The sequence below is a fragment of the Belonocnema kinseyi genome, chromosome 2 (genome assembly GCF_010883055.1).
Source record: "Belonocnema kinseyi isolate 2016_QV_RU_SX_M_011 chromosome 2, B_treatae_v1, whole genome shotgun sequence".
NCBI classification, from domain to species: Eukaryota; Metazoa; Arthropoda; class Insecta; order Hymenoptera; family Cynipidae; genus Belonocnema; species Belonocnema kinseyi.
The window spans coordinates 177,195,526-177,209,133 of record NC_046658.1 but is presented as its reverse complement, the minus strand read 5'-3'; the positions used below and the strand labels follow the sequence as shown (position 1 = coordinate 177,209,133).

General features: G+C 23.0%; 1 protein-coding gene across 2 annotated transcripts in view; it reads left to right on the top strand.

Moving 5' to 3' along the window:
* The first annotated feature begins 845 nt into the window (after nucleotides 1-845).
* LOC117183139 (eukaryotic translation initiation factor 3 subunit E) overlaps nucleotides 846-13,608 on the top strand; it is a 29,671-nt gene continuing 16,908 nt past the window's right edge. For both annotated transcript variants that reach the window (XM_033376341.1, XM_033376342.1), the window contains exons 1-5: nucleotides 846-1,008; nucleotides 1,088-1,204; nucleotides 7,338-7,499; nucleotides 7,589-7,711; nucleotides 7,788-8,020. In XM_033376341.1, the coding sequence (XP_033232232.1) occupies nucleotides 919-1,008; nucleotides 1,088-1,204; nucleotides 7,338-7,499; nucleotides 7,589-7,711; nucleotides 7,788-8,020 (725 nt within the window). In that variant the 5' untranslated portion in view covers nucleotides 846-918. The remainder of the gene's footprint in view (nucleotides 1,009-1,087; nucleotides 1,205-7,337; nucleotides 7,500-7,588; nucleotides 7,712-7,787; nucleotides 8,021-13,608) is intronic.

Genomic DNA, 13,608 nt, shown 5'->3' with positions numbered 1-13,608 from the left:
TTTAAAATTTACCGATTTTGTTGACAATTCTTTTTTTTTAAAAAATAATTTTTTTTAACATAATATTTATCTATTCTACTTCTTTAACTGATCTTTTTAGTTAAAAATGTATTTGATTGAAAAGAGATCTATAATATTAAATAAATACATTTTTTATTATTTTTTTTAAACCGAAAATGTATCTATACTTCTAATTATACTATCTATATTTTTTGATGAAAATTTTTTTTTTTTTACTTAAAAATTCGTTTTGTTTTTTGTAAAACATTATTTGTTTGAATATTCGTCTTTTTATGTTAAAATTTTAAAAAATTCAGCCATTATATTTTTTACTACAAATGTATCTTTTTTAGTTGAACATTCAACTATGTGGTCAAAAATTCATGTATTTTGTAGAAAATTCGTCTTTTTTTAGTAGAATATTAGTCGTTTTGTTTGTAAATTCATTTCTAGAAAATCAGCTTTTTGGTTGAAAATGTATAACTATTTCATTTGTGGTTCAACATTTATCATAATTTAATGTATACATAATAATAATATACATTATTAAATATTTATAATTTATTCGAAAATTCTAATTTGCGAAATTCCGAACTGCGCAAAAAAAATTGACCAGTAATTAAAAATAATATTTTTTTTACTTTTCAAACCAAAAGGCTTATACTTTAACTTTGTTTTATGAATAAACTATAAACTATGATGATTAATTTGTATACAAAAAAGAATTTTAATTGAACTAATTTTAATTTTCGCGGGGTATTGACTAAAGCAGCTAACGCCGCCTGTCGGCAGTTAAACCTAAGTTTGCTCCGGCGTGACAGTAGTCAACTTCAGTTTCCCTCTCTTCAGTCTTCTCCAAAATTTTAAGAGGAACGGGCTGTTAAATAAAGTAGTAAAAAGTGGCTTTTACCGTGTAAAATGGCTAATTTTGACTTGACATTCAGGATAGGACAAAATCTAGATCGGCATTTAGTGTTTCCTCTTTTGGAATTTTTGTCTGCAAAAGAGGTACGCAGTTTTGACATTTTTGCATTACTTTATGCTTCCATGTGGCACTTTGGTTATGGAATGAAAATGTTTTTTCCAGATTTACGATGAAAATGAGCTGCTCCAGGTCAAGCTAGACATTCTTAGCAAAACTAACATGATTGATTATGCCATTGATATTAGAAAACAGCTGTATCCCGATTTGGAGGTTCCTGCGGTAAGTCGGTCACCACCTAACCTCAAATTTCAAGCATATTTTTCTGTTTAATCTGCTTTTGAAATCTTAGCGGCTTAATAATTTCAAACGTATAAGCTTAAAGACACTTCAAATGTGAATACTTTCAAACTTTAAAGTTCTCTTTTAACTTTTTTCCAATTTTATAATGTAATAGTTGATATTTTAGGCAAAAAGAGATTTTAATTTTTACGAAATCAGCAGAATTTAATAAAAAACATCAATTATCAACAAAATACTTGAATCCTCGACAAACAAAGATTGTTCAGCTAATAAAGAAAAAAATGGTTTGCAATTAATTTTCTACAAAAAAAACGAATTCTTAACAAAATATATAAAATTTTGACCAAATAGTTGCCTTTTCAATTAAGAAGATTAATTGGTAAAAAAGACGACTTTTTTTATTTAAATACATACATTTCTATCTAAATAGTTGAACTTTTAACCAAAAAAGATTAATTTTCAATTAAAAAAAAAAATGGTCTACAAAATAGTGGAATTTTCATCCAAGAAAATTAATGTTCTACCCAAAAAGGTGAATTTTCAGGCAGCTGCACACATTTTCAACCAAGTAGTTTGATTTTCATTTAAAATTATTAATTTTCAATAAAAATATACCAAATAATTGAATTTTTAACCAAGAAGATTAATTTTCTACAAAGAATTTGAATTTTCAACCAAGACAATTAATTTTCTATCAAAAAAGATGAATTTTAAAGCCGAATATATGAAGTTTCAGGAAAAATGTTAATTTTTTAAAATGAAATAGTAAAATTTTTAGTTGAAAATGAGTTTTTTCCAACAAAATACATTTTTAACCGAATAATTGAATTTTCAACAAAGAAGATTTATTTTCTGCCAAAAAAGAATAATTAAAAAAAAATTACATACATTTTCAACTAAATAGCTGAATTCCTGATCTAAAAAAATCAGTTTTTAAACGAAAATGGAATAGTTAAATTTTAATTTTAAAAAATATTAATTAAAAAAGCGTATTTTCTATCAAACAATTGAATTTTTTTATTAAATAATTGCATTTTGCACACAAAAAAATTGTTTACCCAGAAGATTAATTTTCTAATAAAAAAGATTAATTTTCTGCTTAAAAGACAAATTTTCAACAAATTACATCAATTTTAATCCAAATAATTGCATTTTTATAACTAAAAGATCAATTTAAAAAATGTAAAAGGTGCCTTTTCATTTACAAAAATTAATTTTCAATAAAAAACGAATTTCCCAGAAAAAATTGTTAACATGGAAGATTAATTAGTTTTTCACTAAAAAAACAAATTAATTCTGAGCAAAAAATATAATAGTTAATATTTTAACTCAGACAAAACAGAATCATTTTCAGCTAGGCATTTTTATTTTTTACTAAAAAAATTATCTTTTTCCAAAGCATTTTAATTTTCAACCCAGAAGATTGTTTTTCCACAAAAACAAATTTGCAACTAGATTATTTGAACAATGGATGTGATGGTAGTCCACATTTTATTTAATTAATTTTGAGTTTGTATCTTATTCTTTTTTTTTCTTTTTTAACTAAATAGTTGATCTTTAAACTAAAAAAGGTACATTTTTAATAAAAAAATTAAGTAATTAAATTTTCATTTAAGAGAATCAATTTTCAGTATAAAAAAACGAATTTTCTAGCAAAAAGTTTAATTTTCTATGAATTTTTTAATAGAAAAGTTAATGTTCAACCATATAGTTAGATTTTCTGTGAACAAAATTAATTTTAACCAAAAAACTAGTTTTTTTTTACTAAATTTATAAATTTGGAAAAAAATGAACTTTTAATAAAGTAGTTAAAATATCAGTCAAGCCGTTGATATAAAAAAAAAAATATTTTAATTTAAACTAACAGCTGATATTAACCGTCAAAAATTAATTTTTCCAAAAAATACTTGGATTCTGAACTGCAATAGATTAATTTTAAACTAAAGAGTTACATTGTTAACGAAAAAAAAACAACAAATTCTACCAAAAAGACCAAATTTAAACAAAATACATACATTTTCAACCAAATTTCTTAATTTTCTAAAAAAAAAACTGAATTCTCAAAAAAAAAGCCATACATTTTTTACTAAATAGTTCGAACAGTGGGTGTGATGGTAGTCCAAATTCTATTAAATTTTCATTTAGGAGACATTTTTTTTTTATTAATTTTTTCAAAACAGTTGAATTTCCAATTCGAGAATATGCATTTTCAACAAGAAAATTATTTTTTAACTTCTGTATTGAATTTTTAACCCAAAAAGACATAAGTTTTTAACTAAAATTATGAATCCTTGGTAAAAAAAATAGCTTTCAAGAAAGTAGTTCAACTTTGAAACAAGAAGTTGAATTTTCAACGAAAAATGTAATAGTGGATATTTTACCAAAAAAATATTTTATTTAAAAATAAATAAAAGTTAGTATTAACCGAGGAAAACGAATTTCTTAACAAAAAACTGGAATCCTCAACTAAAGATTAATTTTCAACCAAACAGTTACATTTTTAACCAAAAAATGGATTTTCTATTTAAGCGAAGATGAATTTGCAACAAAATACATCAAATTTCCACCAAGTTGTCCTATTTTCTATCAAATTGTTGAGTTTTCAACCCAAAAATACCAAGTTTCTGCAAAAACAGTTGAATTTTCTAATGATTTCAAATTTTTAAAGCGTTACAATTTGGGTTTTCCAAGAATTTAAAATGATAATAAAGTTACTTTTTTTCTACATTTTAAAGCGTTTAAATTTTCAAGCGAAAACCATTAAAAATGATGCAAATATAAGGAAGAATCTTTGATTTTTGGCATGAAAACTAACTTAAATTGTCAATTTGATCATTCGAAAAACTTGAACGTTTTCTGAAAATTTTTAACATTTAATTAATGGTTTTAAATTTTAAACCCTTTAAATTTGGTTTTTCCAAAAGCTTGAAAAATGTATAAAAAACTATAATTAAACATTTCCATTAATTATTAATTATTTATAATTTCATTGAAATTATTCTTTAAACGTTTTCCATTAAAAATTGATTTCCATTATTAAGGCTTTTAATTATAAATTGTTTAATTCTGATCAATTTATGTAAAGACCAGATTCTCTAATTTTTAAATCTTAAACTGCTATTTTGATTATTTTGAATCTATGGGTCAAGTATTAAAATTCTTCCTTTTTCTTTTAAGTTGGACAATTGTTAATGATTTAAATTAGGATCAAATAATTTTCTTTTACAATTTTGAACAATTTAAATTTGTAAATTCGCGTAGATTTAATTTTGGGAAAACATTATCAAGTACTGTTTCTAAGTATTGCAAAGATATATATTTTAAACAGAAATAATTTGAAAAACACAAAAATGACATGAGAATAACCTACTTTTTTCTGTTTTTGTTTCCTTAGAAGTTTAAAATTTGTTTCCAATTTTATTTTATTAACTGAAAGCTCTCAGATATTCAAAACCTTTTTTACTGTCAGATAAAAAAATATTACAATGTAAAAAAACAGAACGTCAACAAATTATTATTCATGAGAATAACAAAATTATCAAGAAAACAATTTGTTTAATACGTAGTTTTATAACATGTAAACACAGGCCATTTAACAATCAACTCCAAATTAATTGAACTTTATTAGAGGGTTCTGATATGCGCTACTTTTTTTTTTGCAAAAGAATCCTGAAAAAGAATTGTTATCCAATATAAAATTGGAACCACCAAGAAAGATTTTTTAGTCAATAATGAAAAAAAAATCTCATCCAAAATGTTAAGTTTTCAAGCCAAACATTTGTATTTTGTAAGAAAATAATTGAATTTTCAACCCAGAAAGACGAGTTTTCAAAAAAGCTAGTGAATTTTTAACTAAAAAAAGATGAGTTTTCTAGAAAAAATGGAATAGACAAATTTTCAATAAAAAAATTCATTTTTAATTAACAAAACGAATTTATAACAAAATAGTTAAGGTGTTTGAGAAAGAAATACATTTTTAACTCAAATGATGAGTCTTTAACCAAAAAAATGAATTTTTAACCAAAAAGATTAAAGTTCTATAGAAAAGTATCAATTTTCAACAAAAAATGGAATAGTTAAATTTACAGTTAAAAAAATTAATTTTCAATACAAGAAATGTATTTTCAAACAAAAAGAATAATTTGTATAAAAGAGAAATAATTTTTATTAAAATAAATGAATTTTTAACGAAATTTAGAATTTTTAAAGGAATTTTCAACATAATAGGTAAAATTTCCACCAAATAAATGAATTTCCAACCAATAAAGTAAATTAGTCACGAAGCAAATTAATATTCTACAACAAAAGACAAGGTTTAAAAAAAAAAACAGAATTTTTCAGCCAAAAAGGTAAATTTTCAAAATAACCATATATAGAATATTAAAATTTTCTGTTATGAAAATTAATTTGCAACAACAAAAATTCAACAAAATTGTTCAATTTTTAACTAAGAAAAAGGGCTTTAGCATTTAAAAGTGTACTTTCAAATTTAGATTTGAAGTATCAGTTATATTAGAGAATTAATGACAGTTCTTGGGAAAAATCTTGTATTATACTTATTATTATTATTATTATTATTTTTTTTAAATTATAATGGTATTTTTTTAAATAGAAAATATTGGTGATTATGAGAAATATTTGATACATATAAGAAATGTTTATACAACAAATTTTTTATATGACTTTTTTATATTTCCGTGGATGGGTTTCCAACTTTTTTTTTACTATTACTATTTTCTTTGTTTAAAAATAAATATAATTTCTTATAAAAAGATTGATTCTTTTTTTCTACATGTAAAAATATTTAGTTTTTCGATCGAATTTTTTAAATCATTCTTTGATGGGCAAAATTCATTAAACAAAATTATTTTAAAATATACAATTTCTAATACAAAATATTGATTCTTCTTTTCTACATATAAAAATAAGTATTTAATCTTTCGCCTTATATATACTTTTATTCAAATTTTATTTTTTAATTTTTGAAATTAAAACTCTTTTTTTGTTGGAAAACTGAACTGTTTTGTTGTAAATTTGTTTTTTTAAATGAAAATGCAACTATTTTGTTGAAAATAGATCTTTTCGGCTAAAAAAAAAATAACTTTTTTTTGTTGATAATTCAAATGTTTTGTAAAAAATTTGTATTTATGGCTTAAAAATTCTTTCTTGACTGAAAAATCTTTTTTGTTGATATTTCGTTTTTTTTGGTGTTAAAGTGGATCTTTTTTTGGTAGAAATTTAATCGTTTTTGGTTAAGAATGAAACTGTTTGGTTGAAAATTAATTGGTTTCGGTTGAGGATTCAATAATTTTATTGAATATACATCTTTTATGAATCAAGCTGTTACTAATTAAAATTTTTAATATTTTTGAATAAAATATCGACTATTTACCTGTTTTGTTAAAAATTCATCTTGTTTGGGTAAAAATTCCAACTATTTGGCTATAAATTAAACTACTTTTAAAAGATGTCATGTCTTTTTTCTACTTAAACTACGTTGTTTAAAGGTTTATTTTGTTTGGTTAAAGATGTATCTTTTTGGTTGAAAATCCTACCTATTTTCTTGAAAATTTTGTCTTTGTCTTGAAGATTCAACTATTTTGGTAAGAAATTCAAGTATTTAGTTGAAAATGACCCTTTTTGTTGCGAATTTATATTTTTGGGTTTAAAAGGCAACTGTTTGGTTTTTTAATTTGAAATTTTGAATTTTTAGTCGTTCATGTATTAAAAGGCTCGATTTTTCAAATTATACAATTTTGAATTATTTAAATTAAAATCAAATATTTTTTAGTTTATAATAATAGTTTTGAACATTGGGAATTTGAAGCGAGAAACACGAACGTTCAATCTAAATGCAAATTTCTTTAATTACATTTATTTGGAGTCACCGTGCATACGATTTGGATAATTAGAAATTAATTTTATCACTAGAATTGAGTTATATGATAAACGATAGAAAAATAAAAATTTACCTTTCATTTAAAATATCTTTTTATCATAAAAATATTTTTAAATTTCTAATATGTATTTTTTAAATGTATATTGTCTTATTTAGAAAAAAAGTACTATTCTTGTCCAATCAGTCTTGAACTTATGTTCTTTTTGACCACAGGAATTAAAATCACGACGTGCAAATGTAGTACAAGAACTGCAACTTCTTCAGAACAATTGTTCTGTTGTTTTACAATTGATGAACAATGAAGACATCATGAAGAAAATGGAAAGCATGCGTGATTCTAAAGCGCTAAACAATTTTTTGACTCAAGAGCACAACGTGAGTGCACGATTTTATTTTTCAGTTATTTTCATTTTTGAAGAATTAATCTAACCCTTTTTTTTTAAATTTAATTATAATTTCTGCAGTTTAGAGTAGAGATGATGGACGACTTTGTAAAACTTGCAAAATATCGATACGAGTGTGGTAATTATTCAGTATCGACGTCCTACTTGTACTTTTACATGCTGATTATGCCACCTACAGACAAGGTACTTTTTTTTTTAATATCAGTAACTGAAATTAGCATTTCTCTAGTTTGAATATTAAAAGATGAATTGTTTTTAGAACTATTTGCGAGTTCTTTGGGGTAAATTGGCCTCTGAAATTCTCGTACAAAACTGGGAAACTGCCCTGGAAGATGTTAATAAGCTGCGAGAATACATAGACAGTAATGTAATTGGAAATTCGCTGGAAGTTCTTCAACAGCGCACATGGTTGATTCACTGGAGTCTTTTTGTATTCTTTAACGACATAAAGGGCAGAGACCTTATTATCGAGATGTTCCTCTACCGGCCTCAGTAAGTTTTCATTTTACACAAAAAATACTGCTCAGGCCTCGAGCTCATTAAACTATTAACACTATTTAACTCTTTTTTTTTTCAACATTTTTAATTATAATATAAAAAAATGTATTTTATATCTTTATCAATAATAATTACACTGTTTTAATTTCGTGGGAAAATTTATCGCTTCGAAGTTGGAATTGGAAAGGCTACTAAATTTAAATGATAAAAGAATTCAAATTAATAGGAAAAACATATTATTTGCATTATTCAGGGTTGCTACAATATCCCAATTTATAAATTCTTCCAGTTATAAAACCAGCCATACACCAAGAAGATTAATCATCAGGGTGTCTATTGACCTTGAAAACCTGGAAATCTCGTTGATTTTTTCACAAAAACTTTGAATTTTAATTATTCTTTTTTCTTTCTTTTAAAACAGTAATTTTATCGAAAGATCAAGATATAATTTATCTTTTTGTTTATTACAGGATAAATAAAGATATTTCAATGCACTTTTTGTTGAGGTGTTAAACTTAGAAATTTAAAAAAATGTTTAGTTTAAAATTTCGATGTTAATTCAGTTTCAAAATTAGAATAAGCCATGGCTATACAACGGATTTTTCGAGGTGTTGACCACTCGGTTTTTGAGTGTACAACAGATTTCAAAAGGTTACAAAATATTTCTAAAGATTTCAAAATATTTAAAATATCTTTAACATTTCATAAAGATTTCACAAACATTTTAAAACTTTAAAGATTTAAAATTTAAATATTTTCTAAAACAAAGATTCAAGAAAGATTTTATAAACATTTCAAAATATTTCACAAAGATTTCAAGGATTTCAAACATTCTAAAAGGGCGTGTACACTAGATTAAAAAGTTTTCACAAAAATTCCCCAAAGATTTCGAACATTTCATAAAGATTTTAAAACTTAGAAAAGAGTTTAAAGATTTTAAAAAGGATATATTAAACCACATTTCTAAAAGTTCAAAGATTTTGAACAATTTCAAAATTTTTTAGGAGATATCAAAAGATTTCACTAAGATTTCAAAGATTTTGAACATTGCACAAAGATTTTAAAGATTTCAAAACATTTCAAAGATTTTAAATAACTTCAAAATTTTTTAGGAGATCTCAAAAGATTTCAAAACAATACGAGAATTTCAAAGATTTCAAACGATTACAAAAGATTTCCGAAAGATTTCTCAAATATTTTAAAGAATTCTTAAGGATTTCAAAACATTTCAAAATTTCAAAGATTCCAACAAGGTTGGACCCCAGATTTCAAAGATTTCAAAATATTTAAAAATATTTTTATAATTTCAAATGAAAAGAAAAGATTTCACGAACAAAGATTAAAGAAAAATTTCAAATATTTTAAACGATATCAAAATTTTTTATAAGATTTCAAAAGATTTAAGAAATATTTCAAATATTCCAGTGATTTCAAACGGATACAAAAAACTTGGAGAAGATTACACAATTTCTTTAAAGAATTCGTAAGGATTTCAAAAGATTTCAAGAATTTCAAAACATTTCAAAGATTTTAAGCGATTTCAAAAGGCTTAAACACATTCGAGAAGATTTAAAAAAACTTAATGATTTTAAACAAACACAAAATATTTTGGAAACAAAAAAAGATTAAAGAAAGACTTCACAAAGATTTCAATGATTTCAAATACATTAAAAAGATTTTAAAATATCCCTAAAGATTTCACAAAGACGACTCATTTTCGCAAAAATTTAAGAATTTGTTTGGTTTGGTTCATAAATTTTTGGCCAATAAAAAATGTAATGGCTCATTTTTTAAATCTATGACAAACGTTTATTTCATTATTTGATGTAAAAATGGAGATCTGGAGAACGTTGATTTCTTGACCTGAAAAATCTGGAAAAGACCTTGAATTTTGTTCCTAAGAATCGCTAGACACCCTGATCATATTAATGCGAAGAAAATTTTGTTTCTAAATACATTTGAAACAGTTTTTATTTGAGTTTTCAAATCAAAACGATAAGTTTTGAACCTAAGCCAAATAGTTTAATTTTTAACCCAAAATATTAATTTTCTACCAAATAAGACTCATTTTCAACAAAGTTCATAAATTTTCATTTAAAAAAGATCAAGCTTCAACCAAAATTAGAGTAGTGCAAATGATAGCAAAATGAACTTTCAACAAGAACAAAAAAACGAATCTTCAACAAAATAGTTTTTTTTCATTCCAAAAGAAGATATTTTAACCAAAAATAGAAGAATAAAATATTCAGTTAAAAAAAATCAATTTTCAAAACAAAAAAAATGAATTCACGACAATTTAATTCAATTTGAAACCCAGAAAATGAATTTTCTACCAAAAAAGATACAGTTTCAATAAAATATATAAATTATCAACTAAAAAAGGTAAATTTACAAACCAAAGCTCGAAAAGTTGAATTGGCAGTTCGAAAAGAAAAAGAAATCGATTTTCAAGCCAAATTAATTAAAAATCTATTTTTATTGTTGAAATACCAACTACTACCTTTTTTCTTCACAATTAACCTTTTTTGGAATTAAATTTCAATTATTTGGTTGAAAATTGAACTCTTTTGTTGAAAATTCATCTTTCAATTAAAAAATTGACTATTCTAGTTGAAGATTCATGTATTTCGTTAAAAATGCTTATTTTTTCTTTAAAATTGAACTATGCTATATATATAGCATAGTTCAATATATATATATTTAATTGAAAATTAATCCAGTTTGGTGAAAATTCTTCTTTTTCATTTTTGAACCATATAAATGGATTTTCAACTAAAAAGATCAATTTTTATTGGAATAAGAAACGTTTAATCTTCATCTAAAAACATAATCTCAAACTATATTTAAAAATTTTTACAAAAAGGATGCATTTTCAACGAAAGAAATGAATTCTTTATTAAAATAGATGAATTTAAAAAAAAATAAGAATAATTCTCTACCAAAAAAAAATGAAATTTTAACTGAGAAAGTTCAATTTTCAAGCAAAAAATTTTCGCCAAAATTGTTCAAGTTTCAAATTTAAAAAAATTTCAACGAAAAATGATACATTGCAGGGTTCAGTATAAAAAATTAATTTTCAGCAAACACTTGAATTTTCAACAAAATAGTTAAATTATCATCAACAAAAGAAAAAGAATTTTTAACCAAAATAGATACAATTTTCAAGCAAGAAGAATAATTTAATTCCAAAACAGATACATTTTTAACTGAAAAGGGTCAATTTTAAAGCAAAAAAAAAATTTCGAATCAAATAGTTCAATTTTCAATGAAAAAATAAATCAATTTTCGACTAGACAAGGTAAATTTTTAACAAAAAATTATACAATTAAATTCTCAGTTGAATTTCTGTTCAGCCCAAAAATATTCATATTCTCAACAAAATTGTTGAATTATCAATTAAAAAAATTAATTTTTAATGTCAAATATAAATTTTGGAACAAAAATGAAAAAGTTAAGTTTTCAATTTACCAAATCAATTCTGAACAACATTTTAAGCAAACACGAAAGCAATGTTCAAACTTTAGAAATGAATTTCAATCTAAAAAATAAGTATTCAACCAAAAATAAAATAGTTGAAATTGATTTTTCAACAAAATACATTAATTTATTATGAGAGAAGTTAATTTTCAAGGAAAAAAGATACCTTTTTAACCAAAACTGGAACAGTTAAACTTTCAGTTAAAAAAATTAATTAAAAAAAAATCGAATTAACAATAAAATAGTTACATTTTCAACCAAAGAAATGAATGTACAAACATAAAGAATAATATTCTTATGAAAAAGTCAAATATTCAACAAAATAGATTAATTTTGTACCACACAGTTGAATTTTCAACTAAAAAAGAAAGTGTTTTAAAAAAGTTTAATTTCCAGCCAAAAATGGAATCGTTATATTTTCAGTAAAAATATGAATATTAACCGAAATAAAGAATTCATAACAAAATATAAAAATTTTTAACAGGAACAAAATTAATTTGCAACGAATCAGTGGAATTTACAACCCAAGAACTGAATTTTTAATAAAAATAGATCAATTTTAAAACGAGAGGAATAATTTCCTATCAATTAAGATGATTTTTCAACTACATAGTTGAATTTCCAACTAAAAATGATACGATTTTAACAAAAAATAGAACAGTTAAATTATTAGTTCAAAAAATCAATTTTCAGCCAAAGAGGCTTTTAAAGTTCAAAAAGAAAAAAATATCAACTTTCTTTTTAAAAATGTATATGTCAAAATGAAGTACTTTAACATAACAGGTAATTTTTTTTTTTGAAAAACCGTTAATTTACAATCAAAATATGTAAATTTCTAACAGGAAAGTTCATTTTTAGCCAACTAAAAAAATTTTCTATGTGAAAATTAAATTTTTTCCACTGAAACCTTGAGCATAAAATACAATTTTTAGTTAAAAAGTGTTTTTCTTTTTCAGTTTAAAGTTCGTCTTTTTGGTAGAAACTTTTCCTTCTTGTTTGAAAAGTGATATTTTTGGTGAAAAAGCCATTATGTTTCTGTTAAAATTTATTTTTTTTTCAGCTGAAAATTAAACTATTCCATTCCTGAAAAATTTCGTCTTTTTTTAGAAAACTATTTGTTTGAAAACTACTGTCCTTGATTAAACATTCATCTTTTTTTGGTTTAAATAGAATTTTGAAAATTTATTATCACCGTCGAAAATTAAATTTTTTAAACTAAAAATGAACCTATTACATTTTTGTTTAAATTCTTATTATTTTATTTTTAATATTCATTCTTAAATTGAAGATTTGACAATTTTGTTGATTTTTTTATTCAGTTGAAGATTCTTATTTTTTAGTAGAAAATTATTCTTCTTGTTTGAAAATTCATCTATTTTGGTAAAAAATGCATTCTTTTGGTTGATCATCTAACACCTTTATTGAAAATTCGATTCTTTTTGATTGAAAAACCCATTTTTTAATACTGAAATTTTAACTGTATCATTTTTTATTTAAAATTTATCTTTTCTTGTTGAAAATTTATATATTTTTTCGTTAAAGATTGAACTATTGTGTTATTTTTTTTTTTTTTGCTTAAAAATGGACTGTTTTCAGTTAAAAGTTCATGGTTTTTTTTTATTAAATTATTCTTCGTGTTTTGAAAAGCATCTGATAATTGAACTGTATAATTTTCGGTTGAAAATGTATTTTTTTAAGTAAAAAAATTGATTTTTCTTTTAAAGGAAATTGATCTTTCTCAGTTAAAAATTTATCTTTTTTGGTAGAAATTTATTCTTCTTGTTTAAAGTGTTTTTAATTCGCTTTTCCGCATGTTTTTTTTTAGTTCGCTTTTGCTCTAAGCGTGACAATTTTAAATATTTTTTGGTTAAAATACCAGCTACTACCTTTTATCTTCAAAATTAATCTTTTTTGGAATTAAATTTTAATTATTTGATTGAAAGTTAAAGTCTTGTTAAAAATTAATTTTTTTAATTGAAAATTCAATTATTGTAGTTAAAGATTGATCATTGTAGTTGAATATTCATCTTTCAATTTAAAAATTGCCCATTCCAGTTGATGATTGATGTATTTTGTTACAAATTCTTATTTTTTCTTTAAAATTT